This window comes from Rhynchophorus ferrugineus, unplaced genomic scaffold, assembly GCF_030347505.1.
Source record: "Rhynchophorus ferrugineus isolate W39M unplaced genomic scaffold, kcgeb_rfMv2 rfM5, whole genome shotgun sequence".
NCBI classification, from domain to species: Eukaryota; Metazoa; Arthropoda; class Insecta; order Coleoptera; family Curculionidae; genus Rhynchophorus; species Rhynchophorus ferrugineus.
Genome location: NW_027472584.1, coordinates 25,119,270 through 25,147,265, shown reverse-complemented (window position 1 = coordinate 25,147,265; position 27,996 = coordinate 25,119,270). Strand labels below are relative to the sequence as shown.

Below are 27,996 nucleotides of genomic sequence, written 5' to 3'. Positions count from 1 at the left end.
GGTGGCGTGTGACGTCATCGCGGATCGTATTCGAACTAGGTCGGCGTGCGGCAAAAAAAAGCCCAAGAAATTAAAAACCTGCGGAAGCTCGTTTTTGAGGAGTGGTGGTTTTTTTTAGCAAACGGCATAGCAGCGAGCGACGTTCGATTTAAACAAAAGGCCGAAATAAAAATCGGTAAATTGTGCCGTCGCTTGATAAATAAGGCGGGAATTTTCATTTTTCCACAGTCGGAAAACTGTAGGGGCGCTCTGGTTTGCGGATCAATATAGTTCACATTGGCCCGCCTTATTCCTACAAAATCAGACACAGTCCAGTTTAGCTAGACGGTGCTTTGCGCTGCCGTACAGGACTGAATGTACCTCAGTGGAAAGCTCGTCAATTATTTTACTCACATCCGAAAATGTTTGTGATTAATTAAAATTCAATCATTCAATTTATTTGATTTTCATCCAGTACGATGGTCAAGCATACGGCTTTTGTTATTTTCCTACCAGCATTTTATTTTACCACGTAAGTAAACAACTAATTTTACCCTAGTAGATTCAACTATTCCACCCCTTTTCTTCAAAACATATTCTTTATTATAAAAACAACTGGTCATTACGTCAATTTCAATCTTTACAAAATACATTATTTAATATATTTTTCTTGGTTTAGTATAACATATTTTTCGCAATAATGCACCGTTAACAATTTATGTACCAAAACATAATTATTTATTTTATGAACATGAAATGAACAACATTTTTCTAATTATTAAATTTAAAAAAAATCGAAATCTAAATTTGTCTGTTTTTTTTGATTTTTATTAATTTAACTATCTTTATTTCATATATATATATATATATATATATATATATATATATATATATTATTTTAGACATATATAGGGAGTTTTTTAAACAGAAAGTTTGTTTAATTAATCACCTTAAACATTTTAATTAACTATTTTAATAATTTGGGAGGATTTATAACAAATATAATTGAATATATAATAAACATTTATAAACTTAGTTATTTTACATATTTCACATATTTATTTTACGTTCTAATTTAATATTTTTGATTTTTTAAATTTGCATTCATATATATTAAAATCAACTGAACAGTATTGATCCATATAAGCAAAAATTTTGCAAAAATAACTAATAGATGTAATATAGTAAATCTAAAAAACCAACAGGTCATTAGTTCGCAAACATGTGGTTGATTATTTATACTTTTTTATTCTAAAAACTATTATATTGTAATTGAAATTATTTGAGTTAAATCAGTTTCATGGATCTAATATAATTTGTGATCAGTTAGTTATTATTTTACAAAAGCATTCAGAACCTTCAAAATTAATATAAATCGAAATATTTTTATCAGATCCAACTCTCCTTAGTCCTTGATTACTGCTAGTTTATTGGATAATAAGATAAAAAAGCAACACAATAAGTATGTCGTTTAAAGCTATGGTTACTTAATGCTTTAACAATTTATTTTCCATCAAGCATGTCGCTTTTGTTATTTTCCTAATAGCATTTTATTTTACGACTTAAATAAACAACTAATTTTACCCTAGTAGATCTCATTATTCTACCCCTTTTCTTCAAAACATATTTTTCATTATAAAAATAAACTGATCATTACGTCAATCTCAATCTTTACAAAATATATTATTTAATATATTTTTCTGAGCAATATTGCTCCGTTAACAACATATATACCAAAACATAATTATTTATTTTATAAGGTACAATCAATGAAGAACAACAATTTTTTAATTATTTACTTTAAAAAATTTTTGATTTTTATTAATTTAATTATTTTTATTTCATATATATATATATATATATATATATATATATATATATAATATATATACATGTATATTATTTTGGCCGTATATAGCCAGTTTTTTTATTCATAAAGTTTGTTTAATTAATCACCTTAAATATTTTAATTAATTAGTTTAATATTTGGGGAGGATTATTAAGTTATTTTTTTAATATTTCATCACATATTTATTTTACATTCTAGTTTAATATTTTTGATTTTTTAAATTAGCGTTCTTGTATATTAAAATCAACTGAATAGTATTGATCCGTATAAGTAATAATTTTGTAAAAAAAACTAATAGATGTAATAGAGTAAATCTATAAAACCAACAGGTCATAAGTTTGTCAACATGTGGTTGATCAGTTATATTTTTTATTCTAAAACAATTATGCTGTAATTGAAATTATTTGAGTTAAATCAGTTTCATGGATCTAATAGAAGCCCTGATTTTTGAAATTAATAAAAATCCAAATATTTTTATCAGATCAAACACTTTTTGATTACCCCTAATTTATCGGATAATAAGATCAAAAAAGCAACACAATAAGTATGTTGTTTATAGCTTTGGTTATTTGATGTTTTAACATTTTATATTCGGCTTGACAAATTTATAACTTTAATAATATATTACCAAGATTCCTGAGTTTATTATTGGGTGCGAAAATATAGGAACTGTATAAAAGCTTTTATTAGTAAACGATTTTTTAAATTTAGTTAATTTTAATTTTAAATTAGTTTCCATAGAATGGTTTTCGGTTTTTATTAGGAATGTGAATTGATTTTTCTTGTAAATGGTTTATTTTAGGAAATTTTGTACATTATTATTTTTTAAAAGTATTAATTTTTTCATACTATCACACAAATCGGAAAAATTGTGAAAGGTGAAAGGTGAAAGGTTTTCGTACAGGTTTTCACAGACTTATCAATTAAAAATGAGAATAAAAGTTTCTCATAACTTTATTTTCCACTTTTTTTGATTGTTCAGAGCACTCTTTGTTAACTGTATCAAAATTAGCAATTCTAAAGCCCCAGAACAAGTACTTTCACATGTTTATCGATTATCCTTTAAATTATGCAAGAAAATCCTCCCAATGGTGGTTTTAATATGTTCGGACTGTTAACTCTGTTATTTTCGAAATTGAATCAAAATATGTTGTTTACATGTTTACATAATAAGAAGTAAAACCGATGACAAAAACATGAGTTTTGACATGTATTTACATATTATATTAAAATTACATTTAAAATAAATTCACATTCTAAAACATTAAATGTTTTAGAATTAAATTAATTTAAGATTAATTTTAGTTGGATGTCAACATTCTTCCTGTTATAATTTTACAGCTGCCTATGTTTAAATCCGAAAATAAATTTTCGGGAAAAGGAAAAAGAGGTGTTGGACCAGATCCTAGGACCTGGACGTTATGACGCTAGAATCCGGCCATCAGGTGTCAATGGAACCGGTGAGTAAGACAATTTATCTGTATTCTATTAACAAATGTGGAGGAGAGATGAGCGAAGAGAGAGAACGAAAAGCCGGACACCTAGACCAATGTTGACAGTTTTGCTTGTTGTAAATACTATGCAAATTTCACACGATATACAGAGTATTTTTCTGAGACTGGGATTACACTATCCGCCATTCCGCATTAGTTCACTGAATCGTTGATCCCAGTGTTATGGAAAAATCTTTGTACATAATATGTTGGATAAAAACAAGTCAGGTCATCTGTTTGTTTTTATCTATTGTGTCTAAATATTATTTTGGCTATGACGAGAACAATCTCTGAGCCCTCGACCAAGAATAAACGTAAAAAAGAACCTCATATCTGTAGATGGGCCAGCAATAGTACGAGTTAACCTGTTTGTTCGAAGCATTACCACCATAAGCGACATTAAAATGGTAAGTGGAGGACACCTTCGTTCTTGTAGGTAGCATAGAGGTGCTCCACAGGCCAATGCGGACTTTTGGCAATGCCCCCCTTTTAGCACGATCGCCTGCTGCTTCTTCCACACTCTTTACATTTACCAAAACAGCATTTGGACTCGATCAATTTGTTCCTACGCTTTATTAAAATGCAAAACAATTCGGCAAAGTTAAAAGGTTTCAGTTAAGAATATTCTTAAGCTCCCTTCTTTACATTTAAATATGGAAAACTTGTTATTATTTTTCCCCCTTCTAACGGAAAAATTTTGTCGAATTCTTGATAACTGAAGAGATCCAAATGCTTTTCTTTTATACACACACGATATTTTTAGTTCTATTAATTTGATCGACGACTAAAAACAAAACAAAGCATAGAATCTGTTTATTTCCTGTTTTTTTTTGTTGCTGCTCATATTATATAATCAAAATTCAATATCGAGGACTAGCTATCGAGTTAAGTATCTCGGTTATGTCATTAAAAACATATTAGTGTCGTCATATATACATAATTATAATTAACTTGTATTATTGATTATATATATATGTATATACAGCAAGCTCAGCGGAGATGTACATAGATTAAAAAGCTTTATATCGCTTAATAAAATATTGATTATAAACTTTGATCACTATTATATACAAACTTAGCCGTCTAGTTAATATGAATTTTATAATAATTAATTCAGTCAACTTCAGTAATAAGTAATTAACAGAAGGAAAAAAATTATATTAAGCTCTAACAGGTGTTATAATCACTTCTTTGTTCTGTTCGCGACACATTTATGAAATAATTTAATTTAGATTAAATAGTTTTAATCTATGTGTATAGCTTTGGAAATATATTTTTCTCTCCAATCACTGAATGCGTTTAAATATATTGATCTAGATTTTTTCTTAATAAGCATGATTTTAACCTAAGTAGGAAAAAAGGAAATATTAAATTGCATTTATGAATGATTATGTCAATTATATAGTTAAATTTTATTTTATTAATATACATATATATATATATATATATATATATATATATATATTAATAAGATAATAATATGATATGTATATATATATATATATATATATATATATATATATATATATATATATATATATATCGTGTTAAGTAAACTTTAACATTTAACTTCTCTATAGATCTAAATATAGACGTTTTAAAAGCATCTCAAATGTAGATGACATTAACCGCCGTAAAAGTTATTTTTGTTGTGCAAATATTTGGGGAAGGGCAGTATTTTTTGTTGTTTCATTTTACTTGACGTTTTGAAGGAATCTAATGTGTCAATAAATATATCATTTGATTAATAGAAACACAAAAAGATGAATCGTAATTATTGTAAATTTCATTTTCATTTCAATTGTTGGCGCTTATATAATTGATGAATTTGTCAAAATGTTTTCGATGGTACGACTTACCGAAAATATGTAGACGGGAATGAAAATAAATATCAATGTCGGTGGTAGTGTAAGTCTTGCCAAAGTATTTATAGTTAATGTTTTTTTGAAAATTATAGACTATTTTTGAAATCAAAAATGTTTTTGTTTCGATACAGGCGATCGTGCAATATACTGGGGTTGATTTGCAAAAGGCGGTTATCACCCCTTTTTAGCTTGCAGGGTAGCAGTTTGCTATATAGCCGCGTTTGAATGCTGAGAATGCTCTTTTTGGGGGTTTTGGATAGACAAACGTTTATCGTAAAACCGTTTTACTAACATAAACTTTATTTCCAGTTATATTATGACATTTATAAATAAAAAACAGAACAAAAAGTTCAATTGTTAGTAAATAGGTTTATGTGGTTCGAATATATTAGGTTAAAACTAGGTTCTAGATAGCTGGTGATGGTGCCTTATAGCCAAGAACTTCAAGAAACCATAACCAATATAAAAAAAACAAAACATATATAAAACAACAATAATAATAAAAAAATTCGCGTTCATATTGAAATTTACCCTGCGGATGTTCTCCGGTATAGCTCGAGTTGGTAGGGGAAACTCAAATTAGTTCTATTTTTAGAAACAAATTATATTCTTGCAGCATTTGTACCTTGGAATATTGAAATCCACAAAAGCTTTTAACGTTATTTTGTCTTAAAACTAAAACAACATTCGTTTACTCGCAAGCTACGATGTTAGAAAACAATTAAATTAATCATATTTTATCAATATCGATATTGCTATTTATATTAAGTGAAATAACAGTTGAAAAGTTTTAATTAACTCGTCTTTTTTCGCCTAGTTACTGTTCATAACGAGTCATAAGAAATTTTAATCATATTGACAAGATATTTTAATTCAATTTTATTAAATAATGGACTTATTAAAATTCCAAACAGGCGTGAAATTGTAATACACGTTTTTAAAGAATAATTTAAGTGACAGTAGAAAGACGAACTGTCATATATCAATTGTTTAATTTAAAAAATTGAATATTTTATTTGTCAAAAAATTAGATAAGATTATAAATAAATAATACTCATATGCAGGCGTGTCTCGACTGTTTGTTCGGTCTGTAATGGGATGGATATAGGGTATAAATTAGATTTTATCATCTTACAAAGAAATTATCTTTTTATTTTTTAAGGGGATTTCCTTCAGAAGATTTTATAAAAAAACGAGATATAGAGGAAGATTTGCTTTGATGACTTAGTTTTACTTTTACTTTGATTTCTAGGCATTACGGTGGGTGAAAGGCAATTTCATCGAAAGAGATCATATTTGTAAAAAGAAAATTCCTCCATTTTTCATCGTTTTGAACGGATTTCTAGCCAAAAATTTATCAAATACCATCGAATTACCAACGTATTGAATAGTTATCACCCATTTTCGGTCGATATAAGATATAAACAGAATACACAAGTTGTCGGCTTGGCTGGTGCAGTGGTCAAGGCGACGGGATGATCCTCCTACCGTTGCCATAGTTGTGGGTTTGATTCCTGCTAGGGCATAGCTATAAATGTTATGTTTGTTATTGTGTTTGTGTAAAATCCGAGAAGGAAAATAATCCAAATCATACTATAGAAACTAGGAATGAGTCAAATAAATTTGAAAAAATATTTTTTTATTAATTACATCGTACATTAGATATGCTTAGTACAATATTAATTTATAAATTTATTTATTACTACTGTTTTGTTGTATTTGCATTAATACACTAACAAAAATTACATAATCAGTATGTAGTTCCCAAATTAAAATAAAACTAATCTACTTAGGCCATAGTTAAGAAGACACTTATACAATAAACCAGTTCGTGTGGTTTTGTTCGCTCCAATTTTCTGATTTCCTGCGTGTTGTTCAGTAGCTGTATCGCTTCCACATTGTTGTGATTTAGCAACCTGATTTCATGTTTTAAGTCGAAATCTTGGATCACTTCATATACCCATTTGATGTCGAGGTCATTGTGCAGCTCTTCGTTGGTTACGTAGCGATAAACATTGGTAATTAATCGTAGAACCTTTTATTTTGGATTACTAGTTGGTTTGATGTCTAAACGCAACCCCATATTTGCATCCCATGGGCTCAAATTTGATTTATGATTGACTGATAAACCAATCTCTTTGATATTAGGTCAAATTGAGAGTATCTTCCCACAAGCCAGTACAGTTGTTTCACTTTCAGTCTAAGCTTATGTCTAACATGATGTTTCCAGTTTAACCTACCATCGAGATATTTTGCGAAGTATTTGGCTGATACTGCTGGAGGAATCGGGCATTCGTCAAGTGATTTAATTAGGTTTTTGTTATTTCGTCGCAGCGCAAAATTAACATGGACAGATTTGGAGCTATTAAGCTGTATTTTCCAGTCTCTAGTCTATTTGTAGATCTTGTTGACCGCTACTTGTAATTTTTCTACAGTCTTAGACAGATATATCTTTGGCCATGATAACTGTGTCCACCGTTTTCTTTTGTTGTTGGGGTATCAGCAGTATAGAGCAGATATAGGAGTGGTCTCAGGACACTACCCTGTGGAACTCCAGCCGAAATAGGTTTAAGTGTTGAGAATGCAGCAATAAACAGTAATTCCGTGATAGCGATTTGCTTATTTTGTAGAAAAAATAATGAAAATGTAATTGTAAATACGGGTATTATTTTTTCACGCCTTTAATATGAAAATATAATAGCAGTACTAATACGCAATTCTAAGATGGAATATTATTGATTGAAAACTAATTACTAGATAATAACGAATAAGTTTGAAATATATGACGTCGTTAATTTTGACATATTTGAAATCTAACGTAGGCGGGGTTAATAAAATAGCTTTTCAATTGTTATTAATGATGAATCTGGTATTGTTTAGTAACATTTGACATGCCGGAGACTTCACGCAATCAAATAATTTAATAATTCCTTCGCCATAGATGGTCCGGCTATAGTTCGTGTCAACATATTTGTGCGAAGTATATCAAAGATCGATGATGTAACCATGGTAAGTGCCTGTTTCACCAGAGAATGGGACTGACTATCTCTATTTGTGTAGTTGTGGATGGTAGTCTAGTTCATTCCAAAAGCAATAATTCGGATTCCCATTCAATTATAATTCTTCCACAACTGATTCTAAGCACATTCGTGAAACCACTTGATTTTGTTACATTTTGGTTAAAATCCTGTCATGTATTTATCCAAAAGTGACATATTTTTTCCACGAAAACTCGGTTGAAACGAAACTAAAACTAACCGAAACATTTTTTTTTCATTATTCGCTGTGCTTTTTATAGTAACTGTGTTAAAAGTTCTTTGCCTGTTTTTTTCGCAATAACAAACCGGTACATTCTGATTTTTATATTGATCGGACTGTACTCGATGATTCTACATAACCAAGACACGTTGAAAAACGAAACTTTAAAAATATATATACGTCGAGTTGGATGTGCTAGATTTTGCTTTTTATTATTAAAACAAGTCGAATACAAATAAATAAGTTCAAAACGGGTACCATAGTTTATAGATATAAGTCGAACATTTTCATTTTCCATGTTATATTTTTTTTTAATAAATCGTAAATTTAATGAAGTACTCTTGATGTTTATTAGAACGTTACCCAACATATTCTAGTTAAATTTACTTCTGACGTTTTTTCTCCGTTTTATCACGAACTTTATTAACTTCATTAAGTTTCTTTCATGTTGAATTACCATAAACATTTTACTCAACAACAAAACTGCTCATTGTTGTGACTGACTTTGTATGGCACTGAACGAATGTGTGTAATAAGTTGTGTTATGAAATCATTTTCATTATCGAAGCAATCGCACTAAGTTTTCGGTCTAAATTATTGATATACAGTGTGTGAGGTGGCCAAATTATTAGGGACAATATTGAGATTATTTGATTTTCTAGTTTAATCGGATTTCTGTAACAAATGGTTAGTTGGGGGCTGTCTTATATATTTTTCATTTGTATCTGTAATTCATTAGTCTTATAAAAATTCAAAAAAAAAATACAAAACAGTTTTATAATCTTCGTTTTAGTCATTTTAATATTTAGTGAGCTTCTATGCGTCGGGGCAAGCTCTCAATACATGTTTTCGCATCTTCATGGAATTTGGAGTTGAGATAAGAGTTTCAACTGGTGCTTGGTGGCAACAACTTCTTTTGCAACTGCCCATTTCGTGACTTGATATATGCAGTATCACTTCTGACTTTATGACACGCTTCCGAATGGTACATAGAAATGTGGTTGTCATAGTCAGGGAACCATTCATTGATCTGTGATAGAAAACTGGTTTCGAGTACTCACTTGTGTTAGTCTTGCCCCTTGCCAATTCTACAATGTTCCCATGCTTTTGGTTGAGATAACAGACCACACCATGTTACTAACCGAGTATTCAATCCTCTTTGTAAGGCAATCGGGGTGGAATTGTTCACCAAGGCGTCGTCTTACAAAGAACTTTTGTCAATCAAAATTTGGAAAATTGATTCGGGAATAATACTAGAAAATCGTCATTGATCAATTGTTATACTTACTCGACTCCAGTAAGGAACAGTCATATTTGGATGTTGTTTAGTACATCGTCGTTTCTTTTTTATGCTAGGCGTGTTTTTTTTTTGGAAGGTCACCGTTGTATTAGATTCTCTTCAATCAACCGCCTCCGCATTGTCCTCTACGAAATCTTTACATCCTCGTCGTTTATTATCATAGTCAAATGAGAAACGTTCTTTTTACGATTTTCGAGGCAGGTTTTTCTGATTTTTCGATCGGTACGAGGGGATGGCCAATACGATTTGGCTCAAAAGGCTTTTAATTATCAATTTTAATCTTTTTTCGATTAAAGACGGTCTTTGACATACCAGCAATAGCTGCTATCTATCTCTGGGAATATGTGATGTGCAGTTACAACATTTGTATCTCTCTACATTTTCTTGGAGACCTGTCCAAAGTCTTACCCATGCTGGAAATTATTATACGGAGCCTTACTTACATTTTAATTGTTTTAGACACAAAAGTCAGTTAATAGTAATGAAATTATAATATCTGGACAATATAGTAACGATCTGCAAAGTGCGCGTTTTAATGAACAATGACAGAATGAGAAGAAACGTCACACAATTGACAAATAACGCGCGTATACTGTGTTGTCAGTTTACAAAAACAATAATAATGATACCAGTACCTATTTAAGATAAAATAACCCGTTTGAAAACGACATAATATATACGAACAAATATAATAAACTATAAATTTCATAAACACCAATACTGTCGCTAATAATTTGGCCACCTACACCTGTATATGTCATAGCATTTTGGCAAGAAGCACTAATTTTTATTAACCGATGCCTTGAATAATGCTGGAAGGATGATGGCCTGACATTATTTTAATGCTAGTTATTCTTGTTAGAGTGCTCTGGTCGATTATACGGGGTTGATTGGAAAAATGATAAAAGTTGATGAAATGCGTGAGTGCTGTGGCGGTAGTCGGTACTGGCCCCGCCTATTTCAGGTACATTCTACCGATGCGTGATGTGATTGGCTAGGCCGATGCCCTACCCCGCCATTTGAAACCCTGTTTATAATTTTTTTTGTTTCTCACTATTGCTTCGAGCCTGCGTTAACGCGCACCACACTATTGTCGTTTTAGTCTTTGCTCATGCTCCAATTACCGGCATGGTCGGAAATATCGATATATGGACCAACCCCGAAAAAAATATCGGTACTTCTTTTTAACAATATCAATGTTTCTTCATTCCAACCCAAATTTAATATGCAAAATTTATTTAATGACTGGGGCGAGAAATTTCAAAATAAAAGTTCGATACTCTGCATCAAAACATCTAGGTTTTAAATATCGATATTTTAATTTTAAAATCAAAGTTACACACTCTTTTTTCCTACTATCGATATTAAAAAAATATCGATATATTTTCGATATTCTTATTCCTGCTCTCCCAGCGAAAGATTATGTATGACGATGTAAAGGTTTGGTTGAATATTTTAGGTGAATTTTGGTTTATATTATTCTTCAATAAGTTTATCAAAATAAAAAAATAATTCACTATTTAAAAAAAATTAATAGTAGACGATAAGATATCATTTTGTGTTATTATACTAAAATGTTAGAAAGATTAACTAGTGGTTAATATTCAATGACAATGAATTATTAGTATACCTACCTTATATTTAAGCAAGCTTTAATCTTTATTCTTCATTTTTCATAATTAAAATTTATGACAAATGACAAATGAATTTCATATAGAGCTTTCAATAAAACAGCCAATGCACGTCGGATATACTGCCAAATGCAGTTTAAAAATATAAAATCCCTTTTAAAGTCGAATCAGATGTTTCCTTTTCGTTTTACTGTAGTTAAAAAGAGAAAGAATGCTGTCTGATGCTCAGGAACATGTAACCAAATCAATCTATAGTCTATTCATAGTTTATTTGTATATGCGTCATCGAAATTTGTAACGTCAAAACGTCGCAATGTTGCCGTATCAACTCTGAGTTTTAGTTCAGTTTCGCCTTGACATAACAAAATTCTAATCTAAATAAAATAATTAAACAAAAATGTTATCAAAGATAATTTATTTTAATATTATAGTACATCTAAAAACTACAGTTCATTATACAGCCACAATAGTTTATAGGTTAGATTTATAACCTCTTATCTGCTTTCAAGAATATTGTATAAGTCTGACAACTGGACGATTTTGACAGGCTGATTTGTTTACGTGTTCGAACTAATCAGACAGCATTGTGTCTCTTTCTAATTAAAATAAAATGAGAAGGAAAATAGTGTCTGATTTTAAAACGAATTTACAAATTACAGCAGGCAATACATTAAACATCTTGATGACCCATATACAAATAAATGTTGAATAGACTAGATAAAATTTGATTGGTACTTATTGCCGACACTGTTATAAAATGTTTCCAAATTCTTCTACACCTTAGAGATAATTATTGGAGTTTACAAACCAGCAGATATTGTAAACCACAATGTGGTAACATTATGGCGTGCTGACGTCATACATTTTGATTATGTGCATTTACTTTTTTATTGAACAGCCTTCATCATAATACATAAATTATCATAATAAATATATAACAGTTTACTAATAATTTATACTTTCCACGTTGCAAATTCCTTCAATATATTGTAAACGTAAAGTTAACCTAAACATCACATACCACATCTATCTGAATGACAGATGAGAAATAAGCGCATGCCTGAAACTAAAGCATGCGCAAAGAATAAAACGATAATAGTTCGGTGCGTTTTAATGTATGCTATTGCTTCGACTCAGATTCACGATATATTAAAGTTGAGGAAACACTTGTTAGTCATCGCAATATTTATTTTCCTAATTACTTCCTTCATACAATACTGTCACGCTGAGGAATAATGATACATGATGATGTTATCAAAGAACAACGATTTTTTAATATAACATTTGCAAGAATAAATTACAATAAACTTTATTTAAACATATAATATTTTAATTTTTGATCTAATTGTATTTGCTAGTGATGATAAGCAGTTTGTGTTTCTTCTTCTTTAAGAAGTTATCTGGTCTTTAGTCCAATCCAAAGTTTTGTTAACAATTAAAATAACTTCCATGACAGAAATCTATTAACTGGATATTTTACAAGGATTCTTTTGATAATTTAGATGATATACATTATCAAATAAACTGTTTTTTTTATTATTATTTTTTTAACATGGATTTTGTATATAACGTTAGTTTTTGAGGGTCGATACATATATTTTTCAACGTCTGGAGTGATTTTTTAAAAATGTTTTTGTTGATCGAATTATTTTGAGTTATGGGGTATTTTTTTTCAACAATCTATATCATCTAAATTATCGATTGATTATCCAAGTATTATCAGTATCTGCATTGTTTTATATTTCACACATAGTTGCAGGCGATGGCCCAACACTAGTAAACATCAACATCTTCTTGCGATCTATCAGCAAAATTGATGATTATAAAATGGTGAGTGTGAGGTCCGCCAGTCATGTCAAGTATTGAACAAAAGGGCAGATAAGTATATCTAACGAGAAAAAAAAAACACGGCTTTGTATATAATCCGCCTCACATCCAAAAATAGTCAATGTATTTTATGAGCGCACCTCGTACAAATGATATTTAACAATAAGCAGTAGTTATCAGAATTGGTAGCACTAATGTACACGTTATAAACTTAAATTTTATCGTTTTATTATAGTGTATTGTAATGTTACTAAAATGATACTACTGTATTTATTAACAAATATATAATGGCCGATATTAACATTGATTATACCAAAAATAAATCAATGTTTTCTACAGGCTATAGAAATAGTGAATAATAATAATAGAAAGCCCGAAATTAATCATGATAAAAATAGCTTTCACACACTGCTAATCACTGTTTGTTTCACTAGGCTTAGCTAAATAATCAATATCAGTTGCATTATATGTTGTGCTATTGTCAGATTCCTTGTATATTTCTCTTTCAGATGATATAAAACATTCTTAGACCGACGACAGTGTAGGTACAATAGAAAAATATTAATTTGTTTCAATAAAGATCCAGTAATATTTAGGCAACAATAGAAAATTATTTTGGGAGAAAATTAGGATCATTTTGTCTTATATTTATCTGCCCTTACGGTTTTCTGAGTGTATTTTGTAACAATGTACCTGTATATAAGTATTTAATACCAAGTGTCTGTACTTAATCGGATGCCATTTTGCATATTATCTGCACAGAGCTGAAATATGGTGAATGGTGAAGGCACCAGCACCACAGCAAGCATGTATGGCGTCAGTGAAAACACGCTATTGCATAATTGAGACGTTCTTTTATTTTTGACGTTTAGTGTTAATTTCTTTTTGCATGCACAATAGGGTGTACCAACAAAAACAATTATATTTATATATATTTACATATATATATATATATAGTCCAAAACCCAAATTTGATTATTTCAATATTTATAAACTTCGATCTCATCTACATTAGATTCAATAAATCATAAATAAAATACATTTATTCCATATTATTTTACTTTAATCAAGTGAAAAAGCTCTCTGCATATTTTAACATGATTTTATTTATTACGAATAATTTTGGTTTTACGTTATCCTAAATCGAATCGGTGAAAATAACGTTAGACTCATTTTATCTAGATGTACAAAACGGATGAAACACCAGTGATTTGTTTTCTGTTCGTACGACGATAGAGAACTATTTTTGGCATTTTATCCACATCAAAACCCACGACTTAATTGCCTTGACTCAATCTAATTTTCGAGACATTTCACAGATTGATAATCTCGTTTTATGCATACCCACAATTCGGCCTCCAATCCCTTCAAAGGGCCTTAATTGGTTCAATAGCACGTTCTACTGTATACGATGCAAACAATATTTAAATGAATTTCAATCCCAATCGATTGGTACAGTTATTTTTAAAATTATCGTTTTCATTTAAGATCTGTACTCGATTTAATTATTAGTTAAACTAATGAAAATAATTACCAAACAATTTCAAACATTTAACTATCTAATTTCAATACAGGTAATCTGCTTTTATATATACGTATATATAATATGAATACCTCTTATTAATTATTATATATAAAATGGTATTTTTGTAATAGAATTATGGTATTTTTATTTAGATACATATATTTACAAGCTATCTTAATAATGAATATAAAAAAATATATCTCTTGAATAATATTTTTCATCTTGGAATTATTATAAATTAAGGTAAGGAATTTTGTTTTTTTCCACTGATGATTACTTTTTTGTCGACTTTTAAATATACTACTGAGGAAATATTCTATTTTATATACATTTACAATTTTCGAATAATATTTGTTCAGAATCTGTTGTCAATTCATAATAGTTGTGAATTAGTTTTCATTGATTCTTTTTAATTGAAGATTGTTGGTATAAAAAACTGGGTACATTGTTATTTTTTTAGGTACATTTAAGTTTTCTTCATTGTTCGTTTCTTTTTATTAGCGTAATTGATACTATTTAAATATATGCCAACAGATTTGTTAAGATCAAGTTATTTCGTTTATTATTTATTCGTTATATCGTTTATTGTTTATTTTTGAATTCATTTGTTTTGATCATCTGTCAGCACTGTTGGTTGCGCATTGTGTCGAATATATCAAAATCACCACTTTTAAAACGTCAAAACCAATACAGTGTGCTTGATGAAATTAACATTTCTTGCGAATCCTGTTTTGTCGGTTCGTATTTTAACATTGCGAAATTATTAAAATAAAGCTTAAAGAAATTTTAAATATATTTACGTCATAAGTTACGCCAAAAATATTTTACAGTTCTAGTATATATGTGTGTGTATGTATGTGTCCAATAAATTTATATTATATGTTATAATTATATTTTATGTGTATTCGTTATCAATTGGTGTGACTGATAGTACGATAAAAATGTATGAATATCATTTACTAATTAGTCGCGATGATTTGATTGAATAGGAATACTCAAATTTGGGATGATCTTGTTCTCTCACCAAAATGGTTAGTTTTAGTTAGAACACTTTATATTTAAACTATAATAATAACATGAGGAAATGTATAAATCATTTATTTCAGGAAAATTTAATGGTTACCTTTAGTGAAATGTATCTAATTTTACTCCGTTTCAGGTGTTTATCTGGTTTTAATTTGGTACCACTGTGAGCCAGAGTTTTCGTTGGAACAGCCTGTATATACTAGCACATCCACTCTTATTACTCTTAAACCATTAGGGTAGACCAGAAATTAATGTACTTTTAGATTTCTCGTCATTATATCATAATATTTATAATGAAGCCGTCAGTTTTCTTTAGACAAATTACTTCGTTCATTATTAAAACCAACCAAGACGCTTATTGTAAATATCAAATGTTAAAAATGACGATTAAATCCAAAAAAATACATTTATTACGCTACTCTCTATATCACAGCACATCCAAATTTCGAAAATCCCCTTGAATTAATTGAATTGCCTTCCTTTTCTTTTCTCGACGCGTTTTCCTTAGAAATTTTGAGGTGCTGCATATTTATTAATTTTTGTTTAAATTCAACTCTCTTTTCTTCTGTGATGTGAATTTCTTTGTGATATCTGTGTTCTGTTATGTTTGTGAACTCTCTGTGGGCTACTGTTGACCGATGTACAGCATGACTTATGTGTTTTTATTTTTGTTCGTGATGTTTTTTCTGCCGTTATAGGTTCTGCCAAGGAATTGCGTTGGAATATATTTCATTGTGCTTTTTTACCACAACTGTGTGTTATTGCTGCTGCGAATTGATTTAGTAAGAAATCAAATGCAATTGAAATGGTTTTAGAATTTTAGTCATACAATATGTTTTTTTTACGTAATGGGTTTTTATTTTATAAATAAAACTGTGAATTCGTTTAAAATATTAGACCGCAAGTAAATAATAAACAATTGAAACGAATTTATGATTTATAATTTATTATTTGTTAATAAAATAGCTTTATTTTCCTATAGAAAACGAAATAGTAACAGAAGCATACGATTGAACAAGATGAACAGAAACAAATGTACATATCAAGTATTCAAGTTTATAAAAAGAACATAATTTAAGCGAGTTAAATCTAATGAATAGGGCAAAAAGTAGAAGGCGTTACTTAATTTAACTTTATTTAACATAGCGCCCTTAAACATCACATCCATTTTTCTCAAAAAACAAAAGCCATCTGTATATTTGGTCCGATATTCTTCGAACTATATATATGTTAATCCTAATGAGGCACTGATGAAATGTTAATTTTCAATTAATCAACAATGGAGTAACAAATAAAAACGAAAATAGTGTTTAGCTATTTCAGGAATTATCATAACAATATTATTCAAGCAAAAATAAGAGAAATTGAAAACATTTTACGTTAATTATCAAGTAAACATCAGTAGCCCAAAGAAAGTATTGTTTCATTTCGAAGAAAGAGAACAAAACACGGTCAATAAAAAAATAACAAAATCCAGACGGATTTTGTGCACAATTTTGCTTGTTAAGTGCACCTGTTCAATTTAGAACTGAAAATATGAATCAGACACATATTTTCTTCGATTAGATTTTATATTGAGTTGTTGAGAAAAGATTCATTACCAATAACTATATTGCATTTAATATTATACACAGGCAAATATTATTTATATAAAAAAAACTATATATGTAAAATCATGCAAAATAGTACATAAAATAGAAGCAATATTCTGAATAACTCAATATTTTTGACCATAAATAATCACTTAATCCGTACAAAATTGTACCGTATAATTCGAAAGAATTGATTAAAACAAATCGAACTGACAGTTAATTTTTATAAACGAAAACAAAACTCTGTCATTTTAACAAAGTCTCAATAAAAATCAAGAGAAAAACAGTCCTTGATTGCTTTTGTAATTTTTTTTTAAATGAAAATGTTTTCAGAGGTAGGTAATAAATTTTAGAAGCTTCAACGTCAATTTGAATGGAGTGTTCTCCTTGTATCTTATTTTTTGGAGGAGAATGTTTCTTTTCTGGGGTAATATAAATCTTAATTTTACCTTTTTTATAGAAAACACTTTATTGTAAGATGATTTCATTGCAACCCCCGCTTATAGTAATTTAAGGCTTTTTATTTGGTTTTTTTCCGTTTTTGCTTTTTATAAGCTTTACAGGATGAACATCTATAAGTCTTCTTTTGACGTATACGTTTATTTAATTTTCGTAAAATTGACTTAAATTATATATATGTCAAATATATGTCATAACTGTAGTAGATATTATTATTTTGTATTATGTATGGACTATATTTAAAAAAAAATGCATGGATTGCATGATTATTTGTTATTTAGAATGAAGAATATGCTTTGATCTTTAACACTAAATTCAATAAGTAAATTAAACAAATAATAATATGTTTAATAAGGCCCAAAGAGAAAGTCCATAGACAACCCATAATACAAGAAGCTAATTAATTTTAAACAGTTTTAAATAACACAATAAATAAAAAAACAACAATAATTTATACTAGACTAATTAATAAATAATTTAATAAAAATTGTTCAAGATCAAAGTGTTTTTGATTTGAGTGAATGAATATGTGAAATCAAAAAGATATTATATCGTTTTTCAGGAATATTCAGTTCAACTGACATTTCGTGAGCAATGGATAGATGAAAGATTGAAATTTAACGATTTCCACGGTCGTTTGAAATATCTCACTCTAACAGAAGCAAACAGGGTTTGGATGCCTGATCTTTTTTTCTCTAATGAGAAAGAAGGCCATACTCATAATATTATAATGCCCAATGTCTATATTCGTATATTTCCTAACGGTGCTGTATTGTACAGTATTAGGTGAGTCAATATTTCCTCCGATTGCCTTAGACTGTTTAAGAAGAAGATTATTTTTATTTCAGGATATCGTTAACTTTATCGTGTCCAATGAATTTAAAGCTTTATCCTCTAGATAGACAGATTTGTTCGTTGAGAATGGCTAGCTGTAAGTTTTTTTTTCGAAATTGATATTTACTGTCGTCTAATGGAACATTTTATTTTCTTTGAAGACGGTTGGACAACAGCCGATTTAGTGTTTTTATGGAAGGAAGGGGATCCTGTCCAAGTAGTAAAGAACTTACACCTACCCAGGTTTACATTGGAGAAGTTTTTAACTGATTATTGTAACAGTAAAACAAACACAGGTAAATATATATTGATTTCTATATTTTTTCGACAAATATTTTATGAAAGTAAATGAAATTAATGTTGCTCATTTTTGCTGTGCGTGTTTGAGAAAATGCGATATTTTAAAATATCTTAAATAACGTCTCTAGCACCGCAGCATTTTACGTGAAAAATTGCACCTGTGGAAATTTACTTTAAACTCAAAGGAGACATTAAAAATGTCTTGAATTTTAATGAGAATGTTTTTAACATTATTTCCTTTAGTATAAAGAATAAAACGAAATCACAGCATTCGTTATTTTAATTGCTACAGCTTCTTTAAATATAATTGTGTGCACAGTGTATAAATAAATATAAACAGCTGCCGAAAGGCATTTATAAATACGATCTTTAATTATAGGTGAATACAGTTGTTTGAAAGTCGACTTGCTCTTCAAAAGAGAGTTCAGTTACTACCTGATCCAAATCTACATACCCTGCTGCATGTTGGTAATTGTTTCCTGGGTTTCCTTCTGGTTAGACCAAGGAGCAGTACCAGCAAGGGTCTCTCTCGGTAAGTTAATATAAAATTAATATATTTTTAGAGAAATTACCTTCACCAATTGTTGCTATTACGAATAATTAACGTCCATTTTGAATATTTAGTCCTTCGTTTTAAGATACTATTTGGAGGTCTGCCAGTTTTATGATTTGTCGAGATTGCTCGAAAGAACTTCAAGGAAATCTTGATAAAAAAATAACCTTTACGGCTTTGTCTGGTCATATTACGTTTGCATAAAAGATGGGATACAGGTTGATGCACAAAAGGCAACTAATGACCAGTTGTACTTGAAAAAGCATCACCAAAAAACAGATTTATTGCTAATCGATAAAAATAACCACAATAACTATTAGGTATTAACATTAATCATATTTTACGACATCATATAGAGACGATCAAAAATTAATAAAATTTTTTCAAATATTTTACTTTATAGTGGATTATTTCCATTGAAAATGTATTTTTTCGTATAGGTACTATCACGCGATGTTAAAAGAAGAGTATACGCCAAACGGATGACGATTATAATATGATTTTTTTTGGATCACTTAAACCATCACACAAACTTCAATAAATTGATATTTTGGGGATATTAAGATTTTTAAAAGCATTACTTGAATTTTGGTGACAAGTTGATCCCCATTTGTCTTCTCAAACATAGTTTAAGCGCGTGTATACCTTGTGGACTTTGGCTGTTAATTTCATGAACTGAAACCGTGTTTATCAACCAGTTTCACCGTGTTTAAAGTGGAAACATATAAGGATTAAATAATTATATGCAGGAACATAACTCTGCTTTAATATAAAAAGACACAGACGCAAAAAACTGAAAAGAGTTTATATCACATTTATGAATATTGCGGAGGGGAAGGGGGTAAGTGAACTCATCACAATTAATAAGAATTAATGTGTTGCTTTTTCGAATAGAAATAACCACGCAAATTCGACATCTGATTATTTAATTAATACATAGCCACTCCCTAAAAATGTCCAACTGATAGAACACACGTTCCCCAAATCGAGAGGATATTCTTCAAAGAAAACTTGTTAACCTTGCCCGTCGATTTTAACCAGATAACATCAATGCTAAATGTTTAAATAAACTTCGTTTTTTTGCTCACGATGATACATTGGACTTGGATTGCCTTTTGTTGAATCAATACTTGTGTTTCGAGAACATGCAGTCAAATACATTTTTTTTCTCGACGATTTTCTTTGTAATACCGTCATTATTTTTGATTTACTTCGGTCTCCGTTTAGAGGCATGTGGTTATATGATAAATATGACTCGACTGATATTAAATTTAATTAATTTTTTTTTGTTTGACCCAGTTACATCTAGTTAAGATAAAACATAGTAAATTGTTCTGCATATTTAATATTAAGGCATCAATGTGGAACGTTTATTTTATTTATTATTCAAAAAAGTCGACAACCTGAATGAATATTTTGTTGTGTTGAATTGTATTTAGGTGTGCGTGTTTACGATGTGTATCGTAACAATTACATTTTATGTGTTTCTCCCTAAAGTGTCGTGAAAATTGACCTACCACTACTACCAGTTAACTATGGGACAGTTTCAGTTTCAAAAACGAAATTACGTTAAAATTTGGAATATACAGGTCAAAGTTCTGAAACTTTGTTCATTCCATGACTATAGAGTTATATATAGCTGTAAATGTAAAGTGAATTAACAAGAGCTCTTCCTCTATATCATTCAATAAGAGCTCTGACGTCACTGACGTTAGTCCGTAACGTAAAATTTAATACTACACAATGAAATCCAACAATTCGCAAAACTATGAAGAATACCACACTCTGTTAAACGTAAATTAGTAAGCACGTTTGTTGCGTCATATACGCTCTATAGGGACCTGGATTTCATATTGTGAATTAATTATTGGGGATTTGTCGTGAAATATATTGTGCATTATTAGTTTTAATCGCTTTCTATTATTTGTCGGAAGTTATTGGTAAATATTGGAAAGACTGGTAAATACGGTAGGTACGGTTAGATTAACACTGAAACCAAGGGTTTTTATTTAGGTTTCCAGAGATTTTACATGTAGTCAAGCTGTATTATATTGGTTTTTACTTATATAATGTCCATTTGGCCTCAAAGGTATTAATTTTTGAAATTACTAGTTAGTCTGAGCGTTCGCATTTTTAGAGGATTGAAGCCAATACTAAAACATTGTTTCTAACAGTATTTATGGATTTGAAATAGTTCTTTAAAATTTGGAATTGTTAGTTTAATATGTTTGGATTTGAAAAATTTGAATCACTAAAGTGACACATTTAATAGAATAGAATAGACATCGAATGGTAGTATGTTATATATGTTAGATATTTAGTCCTTCGCTTAAGATAATATTTGGAGGTGTGGCAGTTGTATGATTAGTCGACATTGTTTGAAAGAATTTAAAATCTCGATAAAAGAAAAACATTTACGGTTTTGTGTGGTCATATTAGGTTTTCGTAAAATGTTAGATGGGATACAAGTTGGATAAAGATTGAAATCAATATTTAAACACTGTTTCTAGCAGCACTTATGGATTTCAACATGGTTCTTTAAAATAGGAATTGTTAGTTTGACATATTTGAATTTGGAAAAAAATTGGAAGCACTAAAATGATATATTTAATGGAATAGAATAGACATACAATTGTAATATACCATATAACAACTAGATTGTAAGTTTTAATGAAGGTTTGATGTAGGGGTTAGAAAACAAAAACTTTAAAAACTGTTTTATTCGATGATAGAAGATGTAAGTACATGAATGGCTACACAAAACGACACTGAGGATTTATAACTACTATGAAACAAATCGAATCCATCTCATTCGTTCACTGTTTAGGTAATCTGAAAACAGATGGCCCTTATGTGGGATATTCCTTATATGATATTCGCCTAATATGATATATGATCATAAATATTTTATTTTCACTTAATGAATAGATACATTTATTAGCAGAAAAGTATTATCAGTTATATGATGTCGTATATTAATTAAAAATGTATTTATAGGTGTGACAACATTGCTGACAATGGCAACACAGACATCAGGTATCAATGCATCGTTACCACCGGTGTCCTACACCAAAGCCATCGATGTGTGGACCGGTGTATGTTTAACATTCGTATTTGGAGCGTTGCTCGAATTCGCATTAGTAAACTACGCATCCAGATCCGATATGCATCGCGAAAACATGAAAAAACAACGAAGACAGTGTGAACTCGAACATGCTGCTTCGTTAGACGCAACTTCCGATTTGATCGATACAGAGAGTAACGCTACTTTCGCAATGGTAAGAAATCCCACTGTACAAAACCGAATCCCGGTTAATAACCGTTCTCCTTTGCTTCAGAAACCTCTCGTACGACATCCAGGTGATCCGATGAGCTTGGATAAAGCTCGCCATTGCGAAGTTCATATGCAACCAAGACCAAATTGCTGCCGGTCTTGGCTTTCTAAATTTCCCACCAGGTCTAAACGCATCGACGTCATCTCAAGAATAACATTTCCCTTGGTTTTCGCTTTGTTTAACGTCATCTATTGGTCCACTTACTTGTTTAGGGAGGAGGCTGAAGAATCTTAAATTATTTGGATCGTCGATTATTCTCAGGCCTATCAGAAACAGTGGGAATCTTATTTGTGATGTAAAACTTATATAGAAATCAAATTGTTATCGTTGCTTTCAAAAGTTGCATATTCTCTATTGTTGTTAACCTTCGTATCGACATACTTGTTGCAGTTATTCGGGAAATAGTCGTAAACTAGAAGGTTGTTTAGTCTTGCTCAAAATATCTTTTCCACAGTTAGCAATAAAATCCTTTCTTTGATAACTATTCCATCCATATAAGGGAAAGTTTAGCTTTCAGTCTATTCTGAATAATACCACCTAAAAACAGTCTTCCCAATGAGTATTTGTTGCGTTATCATGACATTCTCTCCTAGGCTCGTGTTTTCCTTCAATATGTTTTGGTGCCAAACAACAACAAGTATATAACAAGTAACTAATTGTAATATATATATTATACGTATAAGTCTAATTATGTAAATAATTCTATTAAGCTAAATTTTAATCAGAGTTTTGCATAAACACCTTTGGTAAACCCAATTGGGGGGTCGCAATAAAAATTTGAGTATCTTGACTTGACTTTTCTACATGAAAAAAAATTTCAATCAATCTCATTAATGTTAAAATTTATATTAAAATCAAAATAGTTGTCAGCGAAAACATATATATAAGCAATACTATAAATGTCTTATTTAATCTAACTTACCTCAGTGGTTATTTGTTTCTAATAATATCGCCTTAAGATATTCTAAAAATTAATTAATTCTTACGAAAAAAAGAATTACTTCTAATCAGTTCTAACGAAAATATATACTTTATCTTAACACTACTAAAATTAATCTTAAAAAAACTAATCTCTAAAAGAAAACGAAAGTAAATGATTAAAAGTTTGTTATTTTTCCGAATTGAGTGTTTTATTCAACCTTTTTTTTATAATCTCCAAAATAATATAACTTTGGTAGAGTTCAGTAAAGCAGAAACGACGTCTATGAGGTTTCTACGCTAGTTGGAGAAAACTTCCAGTATTTTGCGGCCCCTGTCACCAACGGTCATTTTTATATGAGGTTAGTCAAATAGTTTTTATTTTCAACTATAATCACCATATCAATTCTAGCACAAACTTAATAAATATTCTCTCACTGTTCTTCATTAAAATTTCACTGTAAACTAGATAGCAGAAACTCTTTGATAAACCTTTCGATTGATATTTCAATATCGTGGTGCATCACTCTGATTTCGATATTTATTAATGAAATGTTATTAGAGAAAAAAAAATAGAGATGAATTAGGCATTTTTGTAGTACTGTAAATTACTGCTCAATATAAATAAACAATATTCCGTCTTTAGATAATGTAGATGAATACTTTGGCTGTAAAAAAACTATTTCTAATTATTTTTTTGTTTGATTGAGTGGCGATGAACACGTTTTAATTTACCGAAATAATCGATACAAGCTGTTAATTCATTTTGCCTTTAATCATATTAGTATAAATAAATAAACCTATTCCTCCTAGAGTGAAACATTCCAAAAATGTGATATTTATATCTAGAGGTTAACAAAAATGTACGATATGCAACTTTTTATGGATACTAGAACAGGAAATATGGAAAAGACCCAATTTTATCGTGAAATTTTTGTAGTTTCATTTTGCCTCTGAACTATACCATAGAATTTTTTTTGGATTGTTAGTAAATTATAGACATTTTTCACAATACCCTGTACATTAAGATACGTTGCTTGTTGCTGTTATGTCTGTTAGTTCTCGGTTAAAAATATTCCTTCTCGTATATAAACAAGAAATCACTAGTTAAAAGGTAACTTGCCTTGAAGATACTCTTATTAAACGTTTTTTTGATTTTTATGCACGAGAAGGTTGGAAAACGAAAAGCCATTATACTTGGTTGTTGTTTAAAATTAAATTAATGCTTTTTTTAACATTGTATCATACGTGGTCATTAACCCTTTAACTCAATATTTGTACAACAGTATTTAAAACATGTATTATTAGCTAATAAAATTTTGTCGGCTATGTTGATAAGTTAATAATATACAGGGTTACAAAAAAAATACTAGGCAAATCCTTTCCAATGAACGATGTACCCACCAATTTTATATTGTGGTCAATACATTTGTAGTAACTGAGGATCAGGAGGGGTTTGAATTAAGTTTGTAAATACTTTTTGTAGGGAATAGTATAATGACTTTTTATTATGACACTTTGATATGTATAAGTGTTTCTTTATGAAAAGAAAAATATTACATTTTACTATTAATGTAATTAAACTTGTAGAAATAAAATAACGTCTTTTATTTCAATCTTTCCTCACCCAAAAAAAAGTAATATCTCAATATAATTCTGGCTCCCATTCATATATACACCCAAACAATCACGATCATCATATAAATCTTCAAAAAAAGTAATAGCCGGCTTGGTGGCCCAGTGGTTAAGGCAACAGGACGGTCCTCCTACTGTTGCGATAGCCGCGAGTTTGAATCCTGCTGGGACATGGTCTTAAATTTATGTTTGTAATTGTTTAATATTTGTGATTGTCCTAGGCAAACATGTAAAATCCGACAAGGAAAATGATCCTAGTCACGCCAGTAACCAGGCTGGGTAAGACCGGATGTCTTCTGGGATGATTTCTAAGTTGCTTACTGGCTAGTCGGTAGGTTTAATGCCGAGGACCGTGGTTCGGAGCCCACGTTGAATAGTAGGTTCAGTCCAGATAAATCCTTAGTTAATAAAAGGAGACTTTAAAATATATAAAAAAGTAATATATATATAATATGTAGTATATAAAATATGTAATATGTAGTAATATATGTAATATAAATATATAATATGTATAAGTGTTTCTTTATTAAAAGAAAAATATTACATTTTACTAATAATGTAATTAAACTTGTAGAAATAAAATATAATGTCTTTTATTTTAATCTTCCCTCACCCAAAAAAAAGTAATATCTAAATATAATTCTGGCTCTCTTTCATATATAACCACAAAAAATCACGCTCATCATATAAGTCTTAACATAAAGAATGTGAATTAATTTTGCGGGGTTTTCTAATATAGCGTCATCATCAATTCCGGATGCCGGAGTTTATAGAAGATAATGTTCTCCGTTTCCATATGTATCATTTTAGAGAAGCGAAGTCCCCTTTATATTATTCTCATGAAAATCAATAAACTAACAACTCATTTTTTCTAATCATCAAATCTAAAAAAATTAAAACTGAAAGAAGTATGGGAATTTTGTTTTATTATTTAGCTGTAAATTTGCAGTTATCACAAACTAAAAGTGCGTTTTTATCCGAAAAACAAACAGTATAAAAATAAGACCCATGACAATTTCTAATAGTTCATGTAACTCCATGAAGAATCAAATAAATGTTAAACAAAACTGCATAATTGTTTAAACCATATTATTTGGTCAAGAAAGTGCGTTAATTGGTGAAAAAAACGTGTGAGAATTTTATCTTAAGGCTAATTTAATCGTTAACAATAAAATAGCGTGGATTTTCTTAATAAACGGTGAAAGCATTACCAAAAAGAAAACGTGACTAAGTTCGTTTTGCTTCAAAAAAATCGAAAAAAAAATCTCGTGTTTCTTTGTATTCGTTATTTATTTGTTTATTTTCAAATACAAAAAAATAAAATTAAGTAACAACACTTATTCAGATAATAAGATAAGCGTAAATCATATTTTGTACACTTCAGATCAGTTTTCTTTAAATTACGATATAAATAAATAGATTCTGAAAGAGAAAATATATATAGATTAGTTTCTAAGATAGTTCGATTTTGTTCTAAATTCTACTTACACCAGCCGTAGTAGCTATGAGGATGGTCTACGTATACTACATGAACAGGGCTGCTACGGTATCCATATCCACCTCCATATCCATATCCACCACCGTATCCGTAGCCACCACCAAATCCTCCACTGAAAAATAAATATAAACAAAATAACATAATAATAACAAAATAAATAACAAAATATAGTTCATAGAATTTTAACATATATAAACAAATAGAATTTGACAAATTAAATTAATAATAACCTCCATGAATGACCATGACTTAAGGCACAAAAGACTGACAAATTTGTACAACAAATACTGAACTCGAAAACTCATTTTCATTTTGGAAGTTACTTAAATAGAACTATCTATTCGATTATATCTATATCTATATCTATTAAGTATCTAACAATATATAAGTAATGGATATAATTCTTGAATAATGTAATTTAGACTCAAACACTTAGAACAAATGTAATTTTGAATAAAAATATTATAAATAAATTAACATAGTCCACCCTATATAATAGAGTGTAATAATTACTTTAATTTTAAATGAAAAAATATATACTGATAAAGACTTACATGCTTTTGCCGATAGCCCCACCAATAACAGCTCCTTTAGCAAGACCAATTGCCCCAACACCAAGGGCACCAGCTCCAAGAACTCCGGCTCCTAAAATACCAGCTCCAAGAGCACCAGCTCCCAATGCACCGGCTCCTAATCCTCCTAAGGCCAATCCACCTAAAATAGGTGATCTCTTCTGTCTGACGAGTTCAGTATGGTAAACTGTAGCGGCATTAGCGAGATAAATGATGCAGAAGAAACCGACTAACAGTGAAACTTTCATGATTGCTTGTTTCTAAGAACGGTCGACTATGGGACAGTTTTTTTGCTTGAACGGCGATCAGTTGAACTGATTTGTCCTGCCGTAGCGGAAACCTTTTATAGGATCTGAAATCCGAAGAAATATTTCAGATCTGTCTGTCTAGCGAAGGTCGACGAAATTAACATAGTCATTAAATCAACAAATTTTTGGCAGTTTTTTTTTTCAATTTTCTGTTTGATTTTGAAGACATTTCATGAATAGAAAGAAGGAATATGTTAATTTATAATATTTTTTGATTATTTATTCCCGTACATATACCT

At 29.7% G+C, this 27,996-nt stretch overlaps 2 protein-coding genes across 10 annotated transcripts; one reads left to right on the top strand and one right to left on the bottom strand.

Annotated features, from left to right (window-relative positions):
- Positions 1 to 108: 108 nt before the first annotated feature.
- GluClalpha (glycine receptor alpha 1) lies at positions 109 to 25,342 on the top strand. Of its 8 annotated transcripts, none has more exons than XM_076406520.1 (9): positions 109 to 511; positions 3,170 to 3,288; positions 8,128 to 8,195; positions 18,367 to 18,590; positions 18,653 to 18,735; positions 18,800 to 18,934; positions 19,318 to 19,470; positions 22,489 to 22,769; positions 22,830 to 25,342. In XM_076406520.1, exons 1-9 carry the CDS (start codon positions 459 to 461, stop codon positions 23,058 to 23,060), a joined length of 1,347 nt encoding a protein of 448 aa, XP_076262635.1. In that variant the 5' UTR covers positions 109 to 458; the 3' UTR covers positions 23,061 to 25,342. The 8 variants fall into 8 exon arrangements, with proteins under 8 accessions (XP_076262635.1, XP_076262631.1, XP_076262634.1 ...); XM_076406519.1 differs by lacking the exon at positions 8,128 to 8,195 and adding an exon at positions 13,129 to 13,205 and having other exon boundaries at positions 303 to 511; XM_076406521.1 differs by lacking the exon at positions 8,128 to 8,195 and adding an exon at positions 3,661 to 3,728 and having other exon boundaries at positions 303 to 511.
- Positions 25,343 to 25,646: 304 nt separating this feature from the next.
- Positions 25,647 to 27,783, bottom strand: LOC143197775 (uncharacterized). 2 transcript variants are annotated; one of them, XM_076406529.1, is made up of 3 exons: positions 27,432 to 27,783; positions 26,868 to 26,989; positions 25,647 to 25,777 (listed from the first exon to the last, which is right to left on the bottom strand). In XM_076406529.1, coding segments are annotated over exons 1-3 (390 nt in total). In that variant the 5' UTR covers positions 27,698 to 27,783; the 3' UTR covers positions 25,647 to 25,775. The 2 variants fall into 2 exon arrangements, with proteins under 2 accessions (XP_076262644.1, XP_076262643.1); XM_076406528.1 differs by lacking the exon at positions 25,647 to 25,777 and adding an exon at positions 26,651 to 26,801.
- Between the last annotated feature and the right edge of the window lie 213 nt (positions 27,784 to 27,996).

Coding starts and splice junctions, on each gene's coding strand:
- LOC143197775 (XM_076406529.1), bottom strand. CDS start 27,697: ATGAAAGTTTCACTGTTAGTCGGTTTCTTCTGCATCATTTATCTCGCT. Junction 26,990..27,431: donor GGGGCTATCGGCAAAAGCAT/GTAAGTCTTTAT, acceptor TTTATTTTTCAG/TGGAGGATTTGGTGGTGGCT.
- GluClalpha (XM_076406515.1), top strand. CDS start 459: ATGGTCAAGCATACGGCTTTTGTTATTTTCCTACCAGCATTTTATTTT. Junction 3,289..13,128: donor ATCAGGTGTCAATGGAACCG/GTGAGTAAGACA, acceptor TTTCACACATAG/TTGCAGGCGATGGCCCAACA. Junction 13,206..18,366: donor AAATTGATGATTATAAAATG/GTGAGTGTGAGG, acceptor ATCGTTTTTCAG/GAATATTCAGTTCAACTGAC.